This window comes from Pristiophorus japonicus, chromosome 15 (genome assembly GCF_044704955.1).
Source record: "Pristiophorus japonicus isolate sPriJap1 chromosome 15, sPriJap1.hap1, whole genome shotgun sequence".
NCBI classification, from domain to species: Eukaryota; Metazoa; Chordata; class Chondrichthyes; family Pristiophoridae; genus Pristiophorus; species Pristiophorus japonicus.
The window spans coordinates 67,170,318-67,195,796 of record NC_091991.1 but is presented as its reverse complement, the minus strand read 5'-3'; the positions used below and the strand labels follow the sequence as shown (position 1 = coordinate 67,195,796).

The 25,479-nt window shown below is 45.3% G+C and overlaps 1 protein-coding gene across 1 annotated transcript in view; it reads right to left on the bottom strand.

Moving 5' to 3' along the window:
• Positions 1–306: 306 nt before the first annotated feature.
• The window catches only part of LOC139280832 (protein shisa-like-1), a 195,458-nt gene continuing 170,285 nt past the window's right edge, over positions 307–25,479 (bottom strand). The window contains exons 2-4 of the mRNA XM_070900564.1: positions 21,601–21,752; positions 19,764–19,977; positions 307–586 (exon numbers count right to left, since the gene is read on the bottom strand). Of these exons, the coding sequence (XP_070756665.1) occupies positions 307–586; positions 19,764–19,977; positions 21,601–21,667 (561 nt within the window). The 5' untranslated portion in view covers positions 21,668–21,752. The remainder of the gene's footprint in view (positions 587–19,763; positions 19,978–21,600; positions 21,753–25,479) is intronic.

Below are 25,479 nucleotides of genomic sequence, written 5' to 3'. Positions count from 1 at the left end.
AACTGTGGGGTCTACTGGATTTCATCTGATTGTGACCTGAGTCATTGGTATTGCCTTGTCAATGGATTATTTGGAGGTGATTTCCATCTAGATTTAGGTTTGGGAAATCTGATTTATAATTATATATTAAAAAAAAATAGGTACTAAAGGAAGTCAGATAAAGAGGAGAAAGGGGCGTCTTCTTGGACAGCCAGGGAAAATAACATATTATTTTCACAGGCCTTTAAGAATTGCTAATACAGTATTCATATTCAAAAGCTGTTTGTGATCTGGCTGTTGAAAGTTAAACACTAAAGCTATGTTTACTCACCATGCAGTTGAACTTTGAAAAGACACCAAGGCTGGGCTCTGAACATCTGCTTTCAGTGTCTGCATAGCTTGTGATGACTGGGCCTGGGTCTGTCCCTGAGTAGAGCTGTTCCACTGGCCCTCATCCTGCTTCAGCCAGCTGCCTCGGATTCCCCATTTTGCCAAGTAAAATTTACAGATCTCATAGTTCATGGCAGAGTAGTAGAGAAGGTCCAGTACAAGCAGGACTAGGACAAAAAAGCCATAAATCCATACTCCAACCAGTGCGCTGTAATTACTGAAACAAAAATACAGTTCTATGAGGATGATGACAATAATGCAGTTTTATATGCAATAAACACCACAAGGAGTATGAACAGTATATTATATATAAAATTCCACTAAACACCAATTTCCAGGAAATTCTTTGTCACGATACTTCTACTTATTGACAAATTTTGGCATAAATGCTGTTACAACAAAAATAATTCCATAGCAGGAGCTAAAACAAAAAGTGTACCAAGTGTCTCTATGGGCTGGTTGTTAACATATGAAGGCAACAGGAAACAAAACCCTATCATGATGGCATCCAACATTTTTAGCATCAAAATGATGGCTCAGGTTTTGTGATGCACAATAGATATCTGTGTGTGTTATTGCTACCCCTGGGCTGGGCTGCATTCTTGTACACCACGAGTGAGGGAGTCAGAATCTGCGATTTCAACTCAATTGTATCAATTAATTTTGACTTCCAGGTTTTTGTCTCCAAGCTGTGCAGCAGGTATGATGCATGCCCGCAGGCTGCAATCTCAGCTGTATTTAAAGGGGCAATGTACAAATGGGAATGGAAGGTATTCAGAATGGATGGTGGAAGGCAGCACCCAGATTTAATGACGCCACACTGGAACTACTGCTGGGTGCAGTCAGGAGCAGAAGAAACATAATTTTCCTCAGCAATGGGAAGAAACCTGCTGCTCTCACGAAGAAGGCGTTGTTGGAGGTAGTGAAGGAGCTGAGCAGCAGGATCGTGGTGTCCAGGTCTTGGCTGCAATGTAAGAAGCGGTTTAATGATCTAACCAAGTCAGCAAAAGTAAGCACATTTGCTGATTCACCTACAACTTGTGCTTTAAGAGCCCCCTCCGCACTCTGTCCCGCTAAGTATTCTCCAACACATCACTCCTCACACCCACTCAAACTACATCAACATCCAGTCTTCACTTTCTAAGCACTTCCTCACCTCCCCATTTATCCATCCACTGTTGACACTCACCCCGATCTCTATAAAATGTGATGCATATGTCTCATAGTCACCCTCAGTGAATGCACAGCATCCACTGGGTGGATACCTCACCTTTACTCACTCACACGTCTGTTTTTTCTCCCCCTTGTAGGAGAAGAGAGCGCAAAGCGCGCGAGAGAGGGAGGGGACTGGAGATGGGCCGCCATAAATAGTCCAGGTCAGAGATGCAGAGAAGGACCTCTCAATTGAAGATGGAGAGACAGGCAGCTTGCAGATAGCTAGTGATAGAATTACACATATATCTGACACACATTAATTCATCAATGATTGAACAATGAAAAAACTGAGTATGGTGATTGTCAAGATTGTGACTTTGCCACAACTAAATCATATCACTTCCTTTTGTCTTCCAAAGTCTTCACACATGCAGCAAGTGTCACGGCAGGACATTCATGAGGACAGTTCCTCAGAGGACCTCATTCCTTCTGAGGGTGCACCATCATGGGACGTACAGCCATGCACCATCGCAGATAGTCGCACTTTGGTGGATCCACTTAGATAGTTAGTTGGGTTTTCACCTGGTGATTCATACCTTGCAAGTGAGCAAGAGCAGAGACTGATGACAGGGACATCTGTGGAGTGTCTGCGTGGTGGGGGAGGGGGGGTGTGACAGGGATGGCTGTGGAGTGTCTGCGTGGGTGGGGGGGGTGGTGACAGGGACGGCTGTGGAGTGTCTGCGTGGGGGGGGGGGGTGGTGAAAGGGACGGCTGTGGAGTGTCTGCGTGGGGGGGGGGGGGTAGGTGACAGGGACGGCTGTGGAGTATCTGCGTGGTGGGGGAGGGGGGGTGTGACAGGGATGGCTGTGGAGTGTCTGCATGGGGGGGGGGGGGTAGGTGACAGGGACGGCTGTGGAGTGTCTGCGTGGGTGGGGGGGGTGGTGACAGGGACGGCTGTGGAGTGTTTGCGTGGGTGGGGGGGGGGTGGTGAAAGGGACGGCTGTGGAGTGTCTGCGTGGGTGGGGGGGGTGGTGACAGGGACGGCTGTGGAGTGTCTGCGTGGGTGGGGGGGGTGGTGACAGGGACGGCTGTGGAGTGTCTGCGTGGGTGGGGGGGGGGTGGTGAAAGGGACGGCTGTGGAGTGTCTGCGTGGGTGGGGGGGGTGGTGACAGGGACGGCTGTGGAGTGTCTGCGTGGGGGGGGGGGGGGGGTGGTGAAAGGGACGGCTGTGGAGTGTCTGCGTGGGGGGGGGGGGGGGTGGTGACAGGGACGGCTGTGGAGTGTCTGCGTGGGGGGGGGGGTGGTGACAGGGACGGCTGTATAGTGTCTGCGTGGGGGGGGGGGGGTGGTGACAGGGACGGCTGTGGAGTGTCTGCGTGGGGGGGGGGGGGTGGTGACAGGGACGGCTGTGGAGTGTCTGCGTGGGGGGGAGGGGTGACAGGGACGGCTGTGGAGTGTCTGCGTGGGGGGGTGACAGGGACGGCTGTGGAGTGTCTGCGTGGGGGGGGTGACAGGGACGGCTGTGGAGTGTCTGCGTGTGGGGTGGGGGGTGACAGGGACGGCTGTGGAGTGTCTGCGTGGGGGGGGTGACAGGGACGGCTGTGGAGTGTCTGCAAGGGGGGGGGGTGTGACAGGGACGGCTGTGGAGTGTCTGCGTGGGGGGGGGGGGGTGACAGGGACGGCTGTGGAGTGTCTGCGTGGGGGGGGGGTGACAGGGACGGCTGTGGAGTGTCTGCGTGGGGCGGGGGTTGGTGACAGGGACGGCTGTGGAGTGTCTGCGTGGGGGGGGTGTGACAGGGACGGCTGTGGAGTGTCTGCGTGGGGGGGGGGGTGACAGGGACGGCTGTGGAGTGTCTGCGTGGGGGGGGGGGGTGACAGGGACGGCTGTGGAGTGTCTGCGTGGGGGGGGTGACAGGGACGGCTGTGTAGTGTCTGCATGGTGGGGGGGGGTGACAGGGACGGCTGTGGAGTGTCTGCGTGGGGTGGGGGGGGGTGGTGTGACAGGGACGGCTGCGGAGTGTCTGCGTGGGGGGGGTTGACAGGGACGGCTGTGGAGTGTCTGCGTGGGGGGTGCGGTGACAGGGACGGCTGTGGAGTGTCTGCGTGGGGTGGGGGGGGGGGGTGTGACAGGGACGGCTGTGGAGTGTCTGCGTGGGGGGGGTGCAATGCTCTACAAGCTCTGTTCAGCTGGACACAGTGCAGAACCCTGGGGGCTATTGTTGAGAAGGATAATGCTCGAGGTGCATCAGTAACTTAGCCAGGTACTGACAAATGTGTCATTCACACTCTCCGCAATAGGATGAAGGGGTCCAACTCAATCCCCAGTGGATTGGTGGCGCAGGGAATTACAACACAGTCTGCCATGGAGAGAGTGGCCACCTCCATGGAGCTTCAAGCACGGCTCTCAAATGTGTCTGTGCAGGCCATGATCACAGCCGTGCAGAGATTGGGTGCCAACTTGTCTACCACCTTACACGACATGACAGATACCTTATCTGTGGCCTTATAACGCATCACTGATCTCCACCAAGCTGGTGTGCAACAGAGTGTTAGGAGTATAGCGCTGGCCCAGGAGAAGGATGATGCCGAAATGGGATATGAAAGTGGGAACACCACTCAAAGTGCTCCCACTTCTCACCTCCATTTCTCTGGTCAGTTTCCCGAGCCCCAGGAAACCCTTGTTGCTCAAGTTAAATTTGGAGCAAGGTTAAAAACAATTTGCAGAGACCTCATTAATGTCTTCTAAGAATGTTAATTTTTCAAGTAAGTACCTGCTGGCTTGCAATAATTAAATACATGACCTTGCCAAGTAGATTTCTCACTGGCATCCAAACGCACCTCCGTTAAACCCGGAAGTAGGCGCGTTGGAGCCAGGTTACATCCCAATCAAAAATGATAACCCCCCCCACCTGCTCCCAGCGCACCCATTTTTGGGGTTAAAGTTCCACCCAATGTTTCAGTAAGTCAATAGATAAAGAAAAAGTCAGATATCTGAAGGCTAATAGTGCTCGCCGTTATTTATGTGCAAACGCTGTAGCAGCTTCAGGCAAGGGCAGGTGTGCGATTCAATGCAGAAATCCAAAAGTTGGTGTCCGAGATGCGCCGCTCCGTTGTTAGCTTCACGAAAACATCATCTCGCTGTCTGGTTCACCATTGAAATGCATCGAGCAGCGTGAAGCTGCTGTACTTGCACGGTAAATACAAACTAAACTCACCACAGAAAGCTAGAGCTGCTCTGAAATGATGAAAGAGCCTGTTTTGGAGCCATTTATGGTCCATGCTATTTAATTAAGCCTGGATTAGCTGTCAGAAATTATTTTAACAATGTGCGAATTGTTAATTACTGCCAATAAACCTCTGGCACAGAAAATTAACTATTGTAAGTATGGAGACTCATTCCTTATGGCTTTTAATTGTTGGGCTATTTAAAAAATGTGAAATTTAAAATAACATTTTCTTTCACTTTTCCTATCTCTTTGTCTCTCGCTCTTAATCCAATCTTTCTTTCCCTTTCTTTGTTTCTCTTTCTGTACCTGATTTGGCATTGAATTCACCCACTCAAATTTACACTTCCTGGTCAATCCTTCAATCGGATTGGTTCAGGAGATACACAGTTGTTTGCACTTTTCGCTCGGATCCCAGATGTCCTGTTTCCTTCGCTGCGAGTTTTTAAGCAACTTGCGGTGCAAAATATTGTTGTGATTAAATGGGGAGGGGCAAGTCTAACTGACAGCAGTTACCGTTAGATTCCCTCCTACAGCAAATTGTGGTCCTTTAAGTCTTTGGAGATACTATTCAGTTTGGAATCAGTGTCACTTGGATTAATTTTGTTGTCATACAAAGAATTACAAGGGCAAAATGCCACTGCATCTTCATTTGGTAATTTGCTATTCAGGGTTTGTCTCGTTTTCCTCCCACCTCCTGCCTAGTGAATCTTGTGCTCTCAAAGGCAAGAGACGTCAATACTGAAAAAAAGGAAAACATTTCCACTGTTTATATTGAATATCAACAACGAGCACTCCCAGGCTGGGTATAGCACAGATTCATCATCATCATAGGCAGTCCCTCGAAACGAGGATGACTTGCTTTCATGCCAAAAAAGGATGAGTTCGCAGGTGTTTCAAAGAAGGACATAATGGTCCAGGTCCCGAACTATATCCTGAAGGGTGGAAGATGCCTGTGCATGGATTTTTTTTAAACGTGTGGTGGCTGTTGCACACCAGCCACCACACAGGCTTGACAGAGCTAGGTCTTGGTCCAGTGGCAAGGGTTATCCAAGACGACTGGGGACCAGCTCTGCTGCACAAGCACAGATTAACTGCAAAGTAAAGTCCCCACTACATGAACTAACAATGTGTCTTATTTTGAGTCTTAATGCAGCACCATATGACATTTCCAATTCCTACACTAGCTATCTGCATGGCCTTTCTGAGTGAGATGCCCAATTAGTGTCAAATTATGATCGCTTTGGTCTGGGCTAATGCAAAGTAGTCTAGTTCAGACTGCTTAAACTCATTTCACATAGGACCATAGTCAGCAAGGAGAGGACACTTTGATCCCATCACACTAGCCCCAATTTTATCTGGGGGACAGTTTTCGGCAGGTGAGTTTTAGTGTCAATTCATTGTAACTCCCGGGCCTCATTTCAAAGCGGTTGGCGGATTTCCCACCTGTTCCGGGCAGGACGTGACGCAAGTTTGTGCTGCCGGGAGGCCAGGCGCTGAGGTAATTGCATGGGATCGTCTTGTGTGGTGGGGTGTGGGGTGTCCCTGGGATTTGGAAGAGGAATTGTGGAAAGGAAGGCCTAGGATTTCCTTGTGGGACCCAGAGGAGCACTCCTACTCCTCTTAGCCTCACAAGCAAATGAAAAAAAAAAGAAATTTTAGACTTCCCGTCTCAGGCCCGTAACGACCCTGATCCAGTCCTATGCTGGTTTGGTCTGGCGGGAAACTCACTGCCCGTTCCCACTCGGGTCTCCCAGTAAAAACTGCTGTCAGCTGATGATGACATCATTGGTACCCAACTTGCAGATGTTAAAAAGAATCCGTTATCTTCGGGCGAGTGTCGTTGCCACCAGCTCAGGAGAGCAAGTTAAAATACAAACCTGTCAGCTCCCGGCTGCTCCAGGGCCGGTAAGCAACTTAGGCGATTTTAACTGCCTGGTTTTAGTTGGATGGATAGGTTAAAATTGTCCCAACTGAGTTTAATTTGAACCCAGGCTGCAGGGCTGAAAGGACAGTACACTAACCCCATCATCATCATCATAGGCAGTGCCTCGAAATCGAGGAAGACTTGCTTCCTCTCTAAAAATGAGTTCTCAGATGGCTGTACAGTCCAATGCGGGAATTACAATCTCTGTCACAGTGGTTGAAGGAAAGTATGGGTGAGAAGCCTGGTTTGCCACACGCTCCTTCCGTTGTCTGTGCTTGATTTCTGCTTGTTTTTGGCGACGAGACTCGAGGTGCTTAGCACCCTCCCGGATGCTCTTCCTCCACTTAGGGCGATCTTGGGCCAGGGACTTCCAGGTGTTGGTGGGGATGTTGCACTTTATCAAGGAGGCTTTGAGGGTGTCTTTGAAATGTTTCCTCTGCGCACCTGGGGTTCGCTTGCCATTGTAGGAGTTCTGAGTAGAGCGGTTGCTTCGGGAGTCTCGTGTCTGGCATGCGGACGATGTGGCCCGCCCAACGGACTCTAACTCACTACATCACCAAGTCCTGACCAATGCTCCCTCTAATGGGAAAGGTCCCGCGCAGCCCTCTCACCGGCTTCACCATGTAAATCCCGCGCATGTGCGGAAATTTAAAGGGATTACGCACAAAAAGAAACAGGCTGTGCAGGACAAAGTGCAGCTCACAGGGAACATTGGTTCTGGCAAGTGTCTTCCATTTTAATCACTGTGTTAAGAAAGGATAAACTCCTAGTTTCTGTTTGAGAGTTTATTTTTCTCTTGATGGCAGCTTTCTCTTGTAAGTGACAAACAACAGTAGATTTCCTTGTGGGAAACTGGGATATGATTTGTTTGTCGGGCAAGAACTGAGAGTCTGATTAAGCAGTACGAGAACTCTAGCTGCTAAAGTCTTTCTATAGACAAGGGACAATATTCTTCAGATTGTCCTGTGACTTTCCCCATTCATAAACCTCACCACTGTTGATTTCACCATTTGTGCTAGAACAAAGATTGCAATCTGCGTCCCCACAAATTGATTCAAGGGCCCAGTAACAGTGGCCAGCAAGTTATTGAGTCTACTTGCAGTCATGTGTTATCTTTACCTCATTTCCATGCAGCACCACAAAGATAACTTTCCGAGTGTTCGCTGGATGTCCCAAGCATTTGTCCACTATTATCATCAACCAGTCAGATATTCATTGTTAACATTAACATCACAAAACCAATATATTTCATGAGGAGTAGATGCTCACCCACAGTGAGCTCGCACTGATAGAAAGCTGGATGCTTTCTATTACTGGCTCAACTGCCTGTCCTCCCAAGCTCCCTTCTCTCCATAGCTGGCAACTGCTTGTTCAATCACTACACTTCAATCTTCTGGAATTTTCTACCCATTGCCCTCTGCTTTGCCACCTCCCTCTCAGATTTCCATTGATGGTGCTTTTACTTCCCCAGAACAGTCTCTGCATTCCCTCATTTCCCCTTGTGTAGTGTCAAACCGTATCCCTTTCCTCCCTTATAGCCCACCCAGGTGTCATCCTGCATGTGTGGGGGCTGGGGTGGGGAGCTCTATAGAAAAGCACGTGGTTTGTGGTGCTGATTTTAAAAATGTTTTTAATCGGAGTTTTTGGCACAGTTGGATGTCCCAAACTGTCTATATCTATATATAGCTATTAAAAAAAAGTGTGAATAATGTTCATTTACCCACTGATTGTTTCATATTCTTACCCCTCCTGTCCCGAACTTGCGGAGCCTATGCAGGTCTTCTATAGAAGTTTGTACCATGTGTAAAGTACTGTGAATTCACAGAATTGTACAGAATAGAAGGAAACTATTTGGCCCATTGTGCCTGTGCTGGCTTTTTGAAAGAACTGTCCAATTAGCTCCCTTGCTCTTTCCTCAGAGCCCTGCAAATTTCTCTTATACAAGTATATATCCAATTTCTTTTCGAAAGTTACTATAGAATCTGCTCCAGCATCCTTCCAGGCAATACCTTCTAGATTGTAACATGTCGGAGCGTAAAAAAAAATGACTCCTTATCTCCATTAGTGATTTGTCCCTCTGCTATTTAGAACCACTTTAATGTGACTTGCTTTCCCCCCACTAAGGCTTAAAGTTCACTAAGCTTCTGATGGAATACATTTACAGTTCCTCCCATTGTTTATCACCAGAACTTCAATCCAACGGAGATGGTAACTTCCCTGATAATCGTGGAGACTCCTTCCAATGGTCTCTCTGCACTGGTAACACTGGTGTCGGTGATTTTTTTTTAAATGGGAGGAAATGAGAAAATAAATGTGAACACCAAATTAACCTGAATACATGCCCTCCCTCTCAGGTATGAACATCTTGTGAAACAGTTGTGTGTCATCTCCTTGGCCAGTGCACCAAGCAAGTGTCTCAGGAGAGCTCATGATGCCACCCTTCAGCCAAAACCTTTGTAAATTGTGTCATGAGAGTGCAGCTTTGCCCTCTTCAGTCCGGAGCACTTGGTACAAGTGGAATTGGCAACATTCTACTCTTTAGGGGGAAGAGAGGAGGAGAAAAAGAGCGCTCAGTACCTGTCAGTCCCACTATGAACACGTATTCCAGTAACTGTATGGTAATTTTATACTTGAGATGTTTGAGCCCTCGACTATGTTGTGCTGCCCCAGTGACTATAGGTGAGCCTTAAAGGGGCAAGAAGTGAGCTGAGGAGAAAAGATCTAAATGTGAATACTGTTGTTTTTAGAGAAAAGATTCCCAATTGAAAGATTATACATTACTGTCACCTGTGGAGGTCATTCAATAAAGTTCCAAATGAATTCAACTTTATTTAAATAAGAGTACACATGATGTTTATCAAATTCATATTTGTGCTAATAGATCTCAGAGACGCTGAGGTTCCTCTCCCCATTGAGCACCTCCAGCTGCTCACTGTAGGCAACATGCAATTGTGCAGTGCCAGCATTTATCAGTTTTGTTATATTCTTGTACATTATGGAATCATAGAAATTTACGGTACAGAAGGAGACCATTTTGCCCATCGTGTTTGCGCCGATCGAAAAAGAGCTATCCAGCCTAGTCCCACTTTCCAGCTCTGGGTCCGTAGCCTTGCAGTTTATGGCACTTCAAGTGCATATCCAAGTACTTTTTAAATGTGATGAGGGTTTCTGCCTCTACCACCCTTTCAGGCAGTGAGTTCCTGATCCCCACCACCCTCTGGGTGAAGAAAGTTCTCCTTAAATCCTCTTTAAAACATCTACCAATTACTTTAAATCTATGTCCTCTGATTATTGACCCCTCTGCTAAGGGAAATAGATGTTTCCTATCCACTCTATCTAGGCCCCTCATAATTTTATACATCTCAGTTAGGTCTCCCCTCAGATTCCTCTGTTCCAAAGAAAACAACCCCAGCCTATCTAATCTTTCCTCATCGCTAAAATTCCTGCCACCATTCTCGTAAATCACCTCTGTACCCTTTCTAGTGCAATTACATCTTTCCTGTAATGTGGTGACCAGAACTGTAGCTGTGGCCTAACCAGTGTTTCATACAGTTCAAGCATAACCTTGTGTTCTATGCCTTATCTAATAAAAGGAAAGTATCCTGTATGCCTTCTTAACTACCTTTTCTACCTGTCAGGGATCTGTGGACATGCACTCTGTTCCTCGACATTTCTCAGTATCCTACCATTTATTGTGTATTCCCTTGCCTTGTTAGCCCTCCCCAATTGCATTACCTCACACTTCTCCAGATTGAATTCCATTTGCCACTTTTCTGCCTACCTGACCAGTCCATTGATATCTTCCTGCAGTCTACAGCTTTCTTCCTCATTACCAACCACATGACCAATTTTTGCATCATCCGCAAACTTCTTAATCTATAATGAAGTCTAAATCATTGATATATGGCACAAAAAGCAAGGGACCTAGCACTGAGCCCTGCGGAACCCCACTGGAAACAGCCTTCCAGTTACAAAAACACCCATCGACCATTACCTTTTGCTTCCTGCCTCCGAGCCAATTTTGGATCCAACTTGCCATTTTGCCTTGGATCCCATGGGCTTTTACTTTCGTGACTTGTCTGCCATGTCAAAATCCTTGCTAAAATCCATGTAGACTACATCAAATGCATTACCCTCATCAACCCTCTTTGTTATCTCCTCAAAAAATTCAATTAAATCAGTCAGACATGACCTTCTCTTAAAAAATCCATGCTGACTGTCCTGGATTAATCAGTGACTTTCTAAATGATGATTTATACTGTCCCTCAGAACTTTTTCCAGTAATTTTCCCACCACCGAGGTTAGGCTGATTGGCCTGTAATTACTGTATAAAATATGAATATATGGTCAACCCTTCCTCCCTTTGTAAACAATGGCACATTGTTAACAGACCTGTAGTACCATAATTGTAGCACGAGAGGATTGGAAAATGATGGCCAGAACCTCCGCTATTTCCTCGCTTGCCTCTCTAAACAGCCTGGGACACATTTCATCTTGGCATGGCGATTTAGCTACTTTCAAAGATGCTAAGCCTCTTAATACTTCCTCTCTCTCTATGTTTATCCCATCTAATATTTCACACTCCTCATCCTTAACTACAATTTCTGCATCGTTTCTCTCTTTTGTGAAGACAGGATCAAAGTATTCATTAAGATCCATACCCACGTCCGCCTCCACACATAGGTTAACTTTTTGGTCTCTAATAGGCCCTACTCTTTCCTTGGTTATTCTCTTGCTCTTTATATATTTATAAATCCTCTTCGTGTTTTCTTGATTTTATTTGTCAATATTTTTTTACGCCCTCTCTTTGCTTTCCTAATTTCATCCCTGTACTTTCTGCCCCCCTCTAGGCATTCAGTACTATTGAGCTCTTAGTATCTGTATGTTCCTTGACATCCAGGGAGCCGTAGATTTAGGAGTCCCACCCTTTTTCTTTATGGGAACATATTTGCTCTGGACACTCACTATCTCCTCCTTCAATGCCTCCCACTGCTCTGACACAGATCTACCTTCAAGTAGCTGTTTCCCATCCACATTTGCTAAATCACATCTCAGCTCAGTAAAATTAGCCTTTCCCCAATTGAGAAACTTTACACCTTGTCTATCTTTGTCCTTATGCTGAATTATGGTCACGACCACTAAAATGCTCTCCCACTGTGCCTTCCACCTGCGCAACTTCATTTTCTAAAACTAATTTCAGAACTTCCCCCTCTCTCGTTGGGCTTGTACATTCTGGCTAATAAAGTTTTCCTGAATGCATTTCAAGAATTCTGCTCCCTCTGTACTAATTATATCCCAATTAATATTAGGATAGTTGAAATCCCTTACTTTTACTGCCCTATTGTTTTTGCATACACAGAAATTTGCCTGTATATTTGCTCTTCTATCTCCCTCTGACTGTTTGGGGGTCTAATAGCCCCTCTTTTCGACTTGCTGCATTTTTGGCGCCCACACATATTAACGTCGATTTTTTTTTTGTACATTCGTGTCAGAAAAAGAAAAATTGGGACTTTCACCAAACAATTATTTGAATTTGATGCCATGCTGTCTGAAGTTGTCTGGGGGTGGGGGCGTGGAGCTTTAACTCTCTGGGCATGCGTGAAAAAATAAACTTCCTGGTCTGGATCAGACATATTTAAAGCACCCTTTTGTGATCAGATCGTGCTGGCTGGATCTTTCTGCACTTTTGAGCATTAAAACCTGCAAAACATGGTTGAGAGGGAAATGGAAGATGGATTCGAATGGGGAGAAGGAAGGGCCGTTTAATTTCTCCCACACGAAGTGGTATCCCTGGTAGATAGCTTTGAGAGGAAATGGAATCTGCTGGCAACTTTGGGGGAAAAAGCTGTAGAGTACAATGCAGTAGTTATCACCCGGAGAATCGGCGGGCAGTTGAAAAACAAGTGGCAGGACCTAGGACAATTAGTTAAAGTAAGTGTGCACTGCAATGACATTTGTAAATGTGTGTGTGAGTATGTGTGGCCACCACACAAAAGGACTCTCTCTTTAAAAAGTTCTATTTTCATCTTTGCAGTTGAAAAATGCAGTTGCAAAGATCAGGAACCACAGGAATCGTACTGGTGGGTGTCCACCAAGTAAGCTGCAATTGAGCCAGCTGGAACAGAGGATCTGATTAAAGCTCACTGGAGAAGATCCACCACCAATGTGGATGCTGGGCCCAGGTCAAAGAGATGGGGTAAGCCATGCAATTTGCACTGTGGGTTGGCTAAATACTGTGTGGGCTAGCTTGGATGTTTTCGATACATTTTACGGCAGCTGCGCATTAGGAAGAGGCAGAAGGTGATCCAGAAGGACAAGCAGAAGTACCAGCAGAAGTAGCACCCAAAGGACATCCAGAAGAGAGTCCAGAATTGTTTCCTGATTTTGAGCAGGACGATTTGGATGAAGGCCAGCATGAAGATCCCCCCACTGATCAGATGGTAATATTGGACCTGCAGCTGGTGGAGCCCATGGATCAGGACGCTTGTCCCAATGTGGTCCAGCAACGCACACCTGTGGGAGGGATGCCCAATAGGGTCGAGAAACAAGGCACAGGTAGAAGATGGTGAAGTAGGGTGGAAAGGATAGCTGAACCACAAGAGCAGGTAGACATGGTACAGCTCATCGGGATGAGTGGGGAAAGTATGCAGCTAACCAGGTCGCTCCTAGACACCAGGGGTGAGGTGAGGGTAGAAATTGCGGGGACTGTCAGGAGAAGTAGCAACACTGTCTGGAGGAATAGGACCACCACTGGCAGGGCAGATTAGGGAGGGAATGGTGGATGCACTTGATGCATTGTCAGGACAGCTGATGGGGAAATTGTCTGACATATGTGACAGAAATTTGCAGGTAGCTGCTCCAATAAGGGAACATACCCAGGTTGTCACTCAACAACACCAATTGGCGGCATCAACTGCTGCCACTCAAATCATTCCCAGACCAAACTAGGGATTGTGCCGCAGGGTGTTGGGGAGGAGTTAAACTAATATAGCAGGGAGATGGGAACCTATGCAGGGAGACACAGGGAAGTAGAATGGGGGCAGAAGCAAAAGATAGAAAGAAGAAAAGTAAAAGTGGAGGGCAGAGAAACCCAAGGCAAAAAGCAAAAAGGGCCACATTACACCAAAATTTTAAAAGGGCAAAGTGTGTTAGAAAGACAAGCCTGAAGGCACTGTGCCTCAATGCGAGGAGTATTCGGAATAAGGTAGACGAATTAACTGTGCAGATAGCAGTTAACGGGTATGATGTAATTGGCATCACGGAGACATGGCTCCAGGGTGACCAAGGCGAGGAACTCAACATCCAGGGGTATTCAACATTTAGGAAGGATAGACAGAAAGGAAAAGGAGGTGGGGTGGCATTGCTGGTTAAAGAGGAAATTAATGCAACAGTAAGAAAGGACATTAGCTTGGATGATGTGGAATCGGTATGGGTGGAGCTACGGAATATCAAGGGGCAGAAAACGCGAGTGGGAGTTGTGTACAGACCACCAAACAGTAGTAGTAAGGTTGGGGACAGCATCAAACAAGAAATTAGGGATGTATGCAATAAAGGTACAGCAGTTATATGGGTGACTTTAATCTACATATTGATTGGGCTAACCAAACTGGTAGCAATGTGGTGGAGGAGGATTTCCTGGAGTGTATTAGGGATGGTTTTCTCGACCAATATGTCGAGGAACCAACTAGGGAGCTGGCCATCCTAGACTGGGTGATGTGTAATGAGAAAGGACTAATTAGCAATCTTGTTGTGCGAGGCCCCTTGGGGAAGAGTGACCATTACATGGTAGAATTCTTCATTAAGATGGAGAGTGACACAGTTAATTCAGAGACTAGGGTCCTGAACTTAAAGAAAGCTAACTTCGATGGTTTGAGGCGTGAATTGGATAGAATATACTGGCAAATGAAACTTAAAGGGTTGGCGGTGGATAGGCAATGGCAAACATTTAAAGGTCACATGGATGAACTTCAGCAATTGTACATCCCTGTCTGGAGTAAAAATAAAACGGGGAAGGTGGCTCAACCGTGGCTAACAAGGGAAATTAAGGATAGTGTTAAATCCAAGGAAGAGGCATGTAACTTGGCCAGAAAAAGCAACAAACCTGAGGACTGGGAGAAATTTAGAATTCAGCAGAGGAGGACAAAAGGTTTAATTAAGAGGAGGGAAAGAGAGTACGAGAAGAAGTTTGCCAGGAACATAAAAACTGACTGCAAAAGCTTCTATAGATATGTGAAGAGAAAAAGATTAGTGAAGACAAACGTAGGTCCCTTGCAGTCGGATTCAGGTGAATTTATAATGGGGAACAAAGAAATGACAGACCAATTGAACAAATACTTTGGTTCTGTCTTCACGAAGGAAGACACAAATAACCTTCTGGAAGTACTAGGGGACCGAGTGTCTAGTGAGAAGGAGGAACTGAAGGATATCCTTATTAGGCGGGAAATTGTGAGAGGGAAATTGATGGGACCTGAAGGCCGATAAATCCCCGGGGCCCGATAGTCTGCATCCGAGAGTACTTAAGGAAGTGGCCCTAGAAATAGTGGATGCATTGGTGATCACTTTTCAACAGTCTATCAACTCTAGATCAGTTCCTATGGACTGGAGGGTAGCTAATGTAACACCACTTTTTAAAAAGGGAGGGAGAGAGAAAGCAGATAATTATAGACCGGTTAGCCTGACATCAGTAGTGGGGAAAATGTTGGAATCAATTATTAAGGATGAAATAGCAGCGCATTTGGAAAGCAGTGACAGGATCGGTCCAAGTCAGCATGGATTTATGAAGGGGAAATCATGCTTGACAAATCTTCTGGAATTTTTTGAGGATGTAATTAGTAGAGTGGACAAGGGAGAACCAGTGGAATTTTGAAAGGCTTTTGACAAGGTCCCACACAAGAGATTGGTGTGCAAAATCAAAGCACATGGTATTGGGGGTAATGTACTGACATGGATAGAGAACTGGTTGGCAGACAGGAAGCAGAGAGTCAGGATAAACGGGTCCTTTTCAGAATGGCAGGCAGTGACTAGTGGAGTGCCGCAGGGCTCAGTGCTGGGACCCCAGCTCTTTACAATATACATCAATGATTTGGATGAAGGAATAGAGTGTAATATCTCCAAGTTTGCAGATGATACTAAACTGGGTGGCGGTGTGAGCTGTGAGGGGGACACTAGGAGGCTGCAGAGTGACTTGGACAGGTTAGGTGAGTGGGCAAATGCATGGCAGATGCAGTATAATGTGGATAAGTGTGAGGTTAACCACATTGGTGGCAAAAACACAAAGACAGAATATTATCTGAATGGCGGCAGATTAGGAAAAGGGGAGGTACAACAAGACCTGGGTGTCATGGTTCATCAGTCATTGAAAGTTGGCATACAGGTACAGCAGGCAGTGAAGAAGGCAAATGGTATGTTGGCCTTCATAGCTAGGGGATTTGAGTATAGGAGCAGGGAGGTCTTACTGCAGTTGTACAGGGCCTTGGTGAGGCCTCACCTGGAATATTGTGTTCAGTTTTGGTCTCCTAATCTGAGGAAGGATATTCTTGCTATTGAGGGAGTGCAGCGAAGGTTCACCAGACTAATTCCCGGGATGGCAGGATTGACATATGAGGAGAGACTGGATCAACTGGGCCTTTATACATCGGAGTTTAGAAGGATGAGAGGGGATCTCATAGATACATATAAGATTCTGACGGGATGGACAGGTTAGATGCAGGTAGAATGTTCCCGATGTTGGGGAAGTCCAGAACCAGGGGACACAGTCTTAGGATAAGGGGTAAGCCATTTAGGATTGAGATGAGGAGAAACTTCTTCACTCAGAGAGTTGTTAACCTGTGGAATTCCCTGCCGCAGAGAGTTGTTGATGCCAGTTCATTGGATATATTCAAGAGGGAATTAGGTATGGCCCTTACGGCTAAGGGGATCAAGGGGTATGGAGAGAAAGCAGGAAAGGGGTACTGAGGGAATGATCAGCCATGATCTTATTGAATGGTGGTGCTGGTTCGAAGGGCCGAATGGCCTACTCCTGCACCTATTTTCTATGTTTTTATGTTTCTATGTGACCCACAGCTTGAAAAAGACGAAGACGAACCTAGGCCTTCCAGAAAGGTATCTATTTGGTCTGCCCCTGTCCACCCCCACCAACGAAAAACAAAAAAATATAACCTTGGTCTCACCGCGGGGGGCCGAGGAAGCCTGCTGCACCAACAAATAGAGCTAAGGGTAGAGGCATCAGCATGGGCAAGAGGGGCACTACGCGCTATTGGTCGTTGAATGAGGGGGAGGAGAGATATTTGTATCTTGTTGTTACTTGTTTTAATAGAAAAGTTTGATACAATAAAGTTTTGTTGATTGAAAATGTTAAAGTTTGCAAGAAGTTTAAAGTTTGATGCATGTTAATTGAAAATTTTAAAGTTTGATATAAACTCATTGGAATTCAGAAGAATGAGAGGCGATCTTATCGAAAAATATAAGATTATGAGGGGGCTTGGCAAGATGGATGCAGAGAGAATGTTTCCACTGATATGTAAATGTACAAATGTCTAATAAACCTATTCTTTTAATTTAACCAGAATCAGTGCATTATTTTGTGAATTTAACCAACATAAACCAACACAACATTATTAAAAGTGCAAACAAGTGTGAACAGTCAACATGGTCTAACACTATAATCACCCGTGCCACCTTTTAGCCTTCAGGCAGAAAAACGTTCACGGATTAGCCACTGACGCAAGTCTCTAGCACTGGCCAGAGGTCCCCTTGGTTGTCCCACCCTCCTCCGTCGTCTTTCTGCGGCTTGAGCTGGTTCCTCCTCCTGCTACTGTTCCTCCTCCTCGTCAGCATCCTCCAAATCCGAATCCCTCCTTCTCCCTTCAGGAAGATCTTCAATGTCCAGTACCTGTCCCCTCAAGATGACCAAGTTGTGCAGCATGCAACACACGATAGTGAACTGAGCAACGTGGTGAGGAGAGTATTGAAGGTAGCCTCCAGAGTGGTCCAGGCATCAGAAACGCTGCTTTAAAATGCCAATTGTCCTCTCTGTGATGCTCCATGTCGTTATGTGGGACATATTGTATTGATGCTCAGTGTGGAGGTCATAAGCAAGGTGGTGAGCCCGTACTCTTTGTCCCCGAGCAACCAGCTCTGCCCTTCTGGCAGCTACTGAAACATTGCAGATATGCTCTTATGATGGTACCAGGATATTTGGCATCCACTGCCATGATCCACTGCAGATTGTCGCACACCAACTGCACATTTAGGGAGTGGAACCCTTTCCTGTTGCGGTAAACTTCGGAATCTTGCAATGTTGGTAGTCAATGGCAGCCTGTACCCTGGGGAAGCCAGCAATTCTGGAGAACCCCACAGCCTTGCCTCGCATTGCCTGCATAGTCATAGGAAAAGTGATGAACTGGTTCCTTTTGGTATACAGTGCAGCAGTTACCTGGCGAATGCAGCAATGGATGGCGAGATCGAGCATACGTCCCCAGTTGAAGCTTGAAATGCTCAGCTTCAAAAGCAGCCCGGGCTCTGGTGCTTGTGTCCGGCTGAGCCCGCGACCCTGCTCGGCAGGCACTCCCCCGACTCGTGCCTGGAGCTTGGCCAACAATGATTGTGTTGGGACAGTCGCGATTTGAGTGAAAAAGAACCTAGCAGATTTATACCATTTCCCTCCGAAAAATTTATACATGTGTTTATTAAATTGTCTTGCTCCAAAAACTCGGATTCTCAGAATATCCTGTCAAAAAAATCCATGCTTTTGTACTTTACTTTGTCTTCTTTTGCCTCGCCCCAATGTCCTTTTGTGTGCCACGCCGATTTGCTTAAGTTCGCAGAAGGTATTTTTTTTCCGGAACTTGTTGGCAGTTGACGGCCAAAATCCCCAAACTGCACAAAAACGGCGCCCAAGCCTGTTTTCACTCGTGTCTGCGCTAAAAATCGGAGGGTCGGAGTGGAGGAGCGGCGGAGGTCGGGGTCCAGGAGCGGCGGAGGTCGGGGTCCAGGAGCGGCGGAGGTCGGGGTCCAGGAGCGGCGGAGGTCGGGGTCCAGGAGCGGCGCAGCGTATAACAACAGCGGGGTCGGGGTCGGGGCCCAGGGAAGGTGCAGCACGGGCCAGCAATGAGGCCTTGAGGCCCACACAGCGACCTACCAAGGACAGTAGGAGTATGTGTGCATACTAGGCCTGTGCTGTGGAGCTTGGTCTTGGTTAACCCTTGCCACTGGATGAAGACTTCGCTCTGTCAAGCCCGTGTGGGGACTGGTGTGGAACGGCCACCCCACGGTAAAAAGAATTCACGCACAGGCATCTTCCACCCTTCAAGATGTAGTTCAGGACCTGGAATGTCAGGTCCCTCATGGAAACACTTGTGAACTCATCTTTTTTTGGTGTGGAAACGAGTCATCCTCGACACGAGGGACTGTCTAATACTATACTACTACTATTCAATAATGGGACAGTCATCACAACTGAGCTGTTCACGACTGAATATAATGTCCATATGCACATTTTCAACAATAAATACCAAATCGGTGAGGGAAACCTGGATAATTTTTATTTAGCTTCCCTGGCACAGGGCCAATGTACCTCACTGCCAACGAATGGAGAGCAACACAGACCAGGGATTAAACCTTTTGAATCAATTTTTTTTTTTTTAAGAATGAGACTGATATGAAATCCAAATTTGTATTGCTTTTGGGGAAGGGTGTTGATAAGCCTACAACCTTCAATAATGCTCTTCCTTTCCCTCCACCCTCAGATCAACCTAGGCCTTCCCTTTAACCCATGTTCTGTGGCTGCCCCGCTGGGGTTCCACCTCTCCCACAATGACAACCAACCCATCAGTGTTCGAAACTGGCCAATTGAATTTAACTGGAACCCAACAATCAAAATGGTTGAGTCTCGTTGGTACCAGCGGTGGGTGTTGAGATTGCTGTGCACACTATCCTCCCAATATACACTGGTGACCAAAATCAAGGCTCATGTTCCCTACTTCATCTGCTGCATGTAAATAATACAGTACTCCTTCTACTATTAATTTATGCAATTTTTTAATCAGGATCAAATGAGGCCGGTTGGACTCGGGAACTCTAGTACTTACTTATGCATGTACCCGTCTGCCTGCGTCGTCATGTTCATCTGCATGACTGCCTGAAATTCCGTCTCGTTGCAGCAGTACTTGAAGGTCGTGCTGTTATGGTGACAACATAACATGTAGCTTTTGTTGTCCGATAGGCGTGGACAGTGGAAACCAAAGTGGTATCGTCCTTTGACGTCTGCGTAAGGCTCACAAACACGGAAATGTGCTGAGATTACTGTTCAAAGAAAGCAAAACACTGGATTCGGTTAGGTGCATGTTAAGGTGATGTTAAATTCTTCTAATATTTTGTGGATATTATTCAACTTCCAGCTGTCCTTCCATGGCACATGAAACCATTTGTTTACCAATTACCAGGACAAGCTAATGAATTGCTTATTACATACAACCCTTGACTAAATAACATCAAAGCAATCTTATTAGCATTTTGCTATCTATCATCTGAAAGTCATTAAAAAAAACTTGAATGAGTATAATGTGCTTTAAAGCACATTCTTTAAAGTGATGATTTTTTTTCTAAGATCTTTCTGTGGAAAATGGTAAAAAAATCCTGAGATGTGATACCATCCCTCACACCACAATGACAGGGCCCCCTTGTCTTCACCTACAAACCTACATATTTAGCCCCCATCATACTCTGTCCTTTCCAGCAGCTATAACATGATTCCACTTTTCAGAGAGCCTGTTCCCTTCATGATATGCTGGCTCTTTCTTCCATCAATCACTGAACCGCCAGCTGTTCTTCCATCTCTTTCCCATACAACCTTAATAGGTGTAACACCTGTTCATTCCTGCACAATTCTCCGGGGCCCAAAGCCCTTCCTCCAGATCAGACAGCGATTTACAGGTTCTTCCCCAAATTTGATGCATCATATTCGCTGCTTCATGGTGCAGGCTCCTCTAAAACTAAATCCTTTGAGCAGCATTACTAACTGGCATTTGATGATATGATCTGTTGTTAAAATAATATACCTGGAGTCACCTGATTCAATTGTCAACCACTAAAGCTTTCGGACACCTAAAACTGGAATTGTTAACAATTAGTCGCATGTCTTACACTAACTTTTTGTGTTTGTGCTCAATGGGCCAAAAGGCTTTGGGCTGCTGTGACTGTCTTCTGATGTCACAAGGCTTAGGGAACCTATTTAAAGTATAGAGAGAGAATCTCTTCAAATGTTCTGGTTGACACATTAGGTTGATCAAAATAATTTCAAGAGTCTAACAGTAATATTAGTCTTTTGGTTAGGAAGTCTACTGTAGTGTACAATAATCCTCTAAACAGTCATTTTGAGAATAAGGCTCCCTCTTTAAGGAGGGGTAAAAGAAATCTGACTGACTTGCTTCCAGGCTTTTGGAGTATTGCTTTCTAAATGGCTGTTGTGGTATCTGAGACTGTCTTCAGTGACTTTCCTTCCTCACTGTGGAGCAGTACCTGGATTCTGCTCTCCAACTCACCCGAAATGCAGGCATTAGCTTGTGCTCTACCCCAGGGTATAATGTACTTGGGGTGCAAGGCTTTCTAAGCTGGGGCACTTTAGCACTAACTTATTAATGGTCATTTTTTTATAAACATGTCTTCAAAATTCTACTGCCCTCAAAAGAAGTGAAAATTTAAATATTACTGCCCCCACCTTTTATTCCTATTCATTAAAACTTACATCTTAGCCCTTTCTTCGATCGTTGTGGAGATTCTAACATTTTGTGGATATTATTATAACTTGTACAGCTATGTTGAAGCCCTCCCCTCTCTCTGTCTCTCTTCCCCCATGTCCTTCCATTAGGAGACATGTTCCATCCTTTAACAAAAACAAATGTTCATGAATCGCATTAAACTTCCTACCTGCTGTTGTAAGCAACAGAAAGACAACTGTTGCCACGGTGATGGACTGCGGGCAAAAGCTGATCATTTTTCAATTTTCTTTCATGTGACTGTTGCTAGAGAGTTATCTCCTTCGCAGAATCTGTCAACATGGCCAACTGTCACTCTTGCTGCTGTTCAGAGCGTCGCCAAGGGACACCAGAATAAAGAGAACTTTTGTTTTAAGATCCATTGATAATGCCATAATTACACATTTAAGCTGGAAACAGGAGAGGTTAGTTCAAGAAATAAAAACAGAAAATGCTGGAAACACTTAGCAGGCCAGGCAGCATCTGTAGAGAGAGGTATAGCCTGCTTAGGTCTTAATTATTTATTTTAAATGTATCAGTGTCAATGCTACATATGCAGGCCAGCTGCTTGTCACATAACTAACTGCCTGATTGAATAATTGAATTCAGAAAGAACAATCTGCTCAGCTATTTCAAATCAGTATTAAAATTGTAAAGAGATCTATTAGCAATCAGTCCCATGGAGAAACAAATGTTTTCAGTAAACATTGAATTACATATGCAGCAAGGGATTCCACATTCTTAACTTAGAACCTTCCTCACCATTGAGAATGATTCAGATCAGGAAATAAGCTCTAACATTAAGTGCTGCAGTGTTTCAAAGATCTGATCTTGATGTTAGCCGTGGTTCAATGGTAGCACTCTTGCCCGCGTCAGAAGGTTCTGGGTTCAAATCCCACTTCAGAGACTGGAGCACAAATGTTAGGCTTACACTTCAGTGCAGTACTGAGGGAGCGCTGCACTGTTGAAGGTGCCGTCTTTCAGTCTGCCGTCTGCCCTCTCAGGTGGCCGTAAAAGATTCCATGACACTATTTCGAAGAACAGGGGAGTCCTGGCCAATATTTATCCCTCAACCAACATCATAAAAACAAATGATCTGGTCATTATCTCATTGCTGTTTGTGAGACCTGGCTACACACATTTGCTGCAGCATTTCTTACATTACAACAGTGGCTATACTTCAAAAGTAATTAATTGTCTGTAATGTGCTTTGGGACATCCTGAGGTAGTAAAAGCCATTATATAAAAGCAAGTTCTGACGAAATGGGTTCTGATGAAAGAGCTGAAACATTAACTCTCTTTCTCTCTCCACAGACGCTGCCTGACCTGCTGAGTATTTCCTGCATTTTCTGTTTATGGTACACTGTGTAAACACTTTCACACAAAACAAATTGTGCTATTGAAAAGGGTGAGGTAGACTTCACAGCCTGTCATCATCTTGCCCCTTTTGGGTATGAGGATAAAACTGCTGCTTTTACTGCACTGTAATTAAGAGTTATGTCTTAAACCCTGCGGCAGTTCTTATCCGATCCGATGACTGCTAAATTGTTCCTGATGAATAAACACCATTTCAGTCTATCAAAAAATACACTTTAAAATTGTTCCAGAGAACTGGGTTATTTGGCAGCAAAACTCCCAACAGAGTGGGAAAAGTTTAAAGCTATTGACTCTGAGTTTTTTTAATGAATAGCACTTTGTGGATAAATGGGTTCTGCCAGTCTTGACAGTAACTTAATCACAGAGAGCAAGCATAGTTACCAACACTCATTATTGCCACTGGCGTTGCTGTGCTCTTCTCTGTACAGCCCCTTGACAATGGCAGTCGCACAGTCAGCCAATCCGGCAAAGGAAGGGAGCCATTCGAGCATTCTTAGCAGCTTGGAGCTATTTTAAGCTTTTAGATTTGGATACACACTCAATTGTAGAACCAGCTAATAATTGATCATGTGGTCAATGCCACATCATGATGAGTTTTCCTAAAGCTTCATTGTAAGCTTCTGAGTACTAAGGGAGGAGTCTAACACCAAACTCTGTTTTAAAAAAAATTATATACTGAATAGTTTGTCTGCATTTGCTAAGGGGTGGAAAAACCTATATATATAATGTCCTCATATCCCCAGGTGCTGGCAGTAATGTATACGTTACACTGCTTTAAGTGCAACAGCGCTCACTGCACCTGCACATTGAGAAAGAAGCAAATTATTATTTTTTGGAAAACATAAGACTATAATTAGTGGATGTTCTCTACAATGGCAAATAGCTGGCAGTTAGCTTTATGCCTTTAGTTCAATCTCTGGAGTTCTGCAGGCATTCATAAACGGTTCAGGTTTTTTTCTCTTGTGGTTTTGATGTCAATGGAACTATTCAATTACAGCTGCAGAAATGCCTGCCAGCTGACTATTGGAATGTATCACACTTCTGGTAACCTGGCATAATGACAGGTCATTCTTGTGTGAGTATGGGAACCATTCACACAAGTGCGGCAATAACAGTAATATACAGTTACTGCTTTGATAAAATGGCCAATTTGTTAAATATCTATTGCTTTCAGATTTAGGTACATTCTGCAAGTGCCTTTGTAGCCCAGGCAGTACAAGAGCATGGTAAGTATGTATCTGCAATTTCAGCCACATGTTGAGTTATCAATCTCAATCCTAGCATTCTACTATCAGCAGGCTCTGAGGACAGGCTAGATACTTCTCAATTGGAAGGGATTAGAACCATAGGGAGGATTCCTACCCATCTAATATTGTTATTATATTTGCACTCCATCCAAGACATCAATTTTCTATGGTGGCCTCTTTTTAAAAAATTATTGAACATCTAAGGCCCAAGTTTGATAAGAGTTGTAGTCATCCTTCTTTTCAAATCCCTCCATGACCTTGCCCCTCCCTATCTCTGCAATCTCCTCCAGCTCTACAATCCCTGAGATCTCTGTGCTCCTTCAATTCTGGCCTCTTGATTATCCCCGATTTTCATCGCTCCTCCATTGGCAGCGATGCCTTCAGCTGCCAAGGCCCTAAGCTCTGGATGTTCCCCTCCCTAAACCTCTCCGCCTCTCTACCTCTCTTTCCTCCTTTAAGTTGCTTCTTAAAACCTACATCTTTGACCAAGTGCAGTCACTCCCACCTCGCCTCTGGAACTCAGCTCTTTTATCCATGTTTAGACCAAGGCAGTAATGAGGCAAGTGGTCCTGGCGGAACCCAAACTGAGTATTGGTGTTTGTTAGATAAAGCTCCTGTGAAGGGCCTTGGGACGTTTTACTACATTAAAGGTGCTATATAAATGCAAGTTGTTGTTGTTATAGAGGCCTGAAGTTTACAGGAGGAACGGAAGACTGAGGGAGGGAAGTAGTTCCATAGTTTTGTGATCCTAGAGACAAATGAGTTATAGAGCAAAAGACTATGTAATGAGTCTTGATTTGAACACAGTGGGACTGAAAGGAGGAGAAAGAGCATGTAACAGTATCTTTGGATCTGTTGAGGAATGAAAGAGCAAAGTTCAGAGGAGCAGTGATGATAATAGTAGTGATAGTGAAAAACAAGAGAGGTTGCAATGGAGAGAGGTTATAATAGGTAAGAAGAGTCACTTATCAATCAGCAAGCTTTTTCTTGATTATACACTCATTTTCTAGGAGAGTCAAGATTCCTTAGCAACCAAGTTCTCCTTGTTTCCCATTGAGTTTTATCCTGGTTTTCTTGCACTTCCGATTCTGACCACCCAAGTGTTTGATTGGACAAATCCAAGTGAGGGACCCAAAGTCCAAGTTAATCCAAATACTGTTCCCAGTTCAGGACTGTTGATGGGAAATCATTTTTGGAAGAAGTTGCATGACAGGAAAGATAAGCACACTGTAAAAGTTCAAGAGGGCATTGAACCCTGACTGGGTTAACAGGAAGTGAGTCTGAACATTGCATGGTGCAGATAAGCAGAAATGCAGTGAATGCGAGATGCGATTCTCAACAGCATAGTTAATCCTGTTTATAGTGTAATGACGTTATTATTAATGTAAGCAATCATCCGGCATTTTCTGATAAAGTAATCTCTGTGG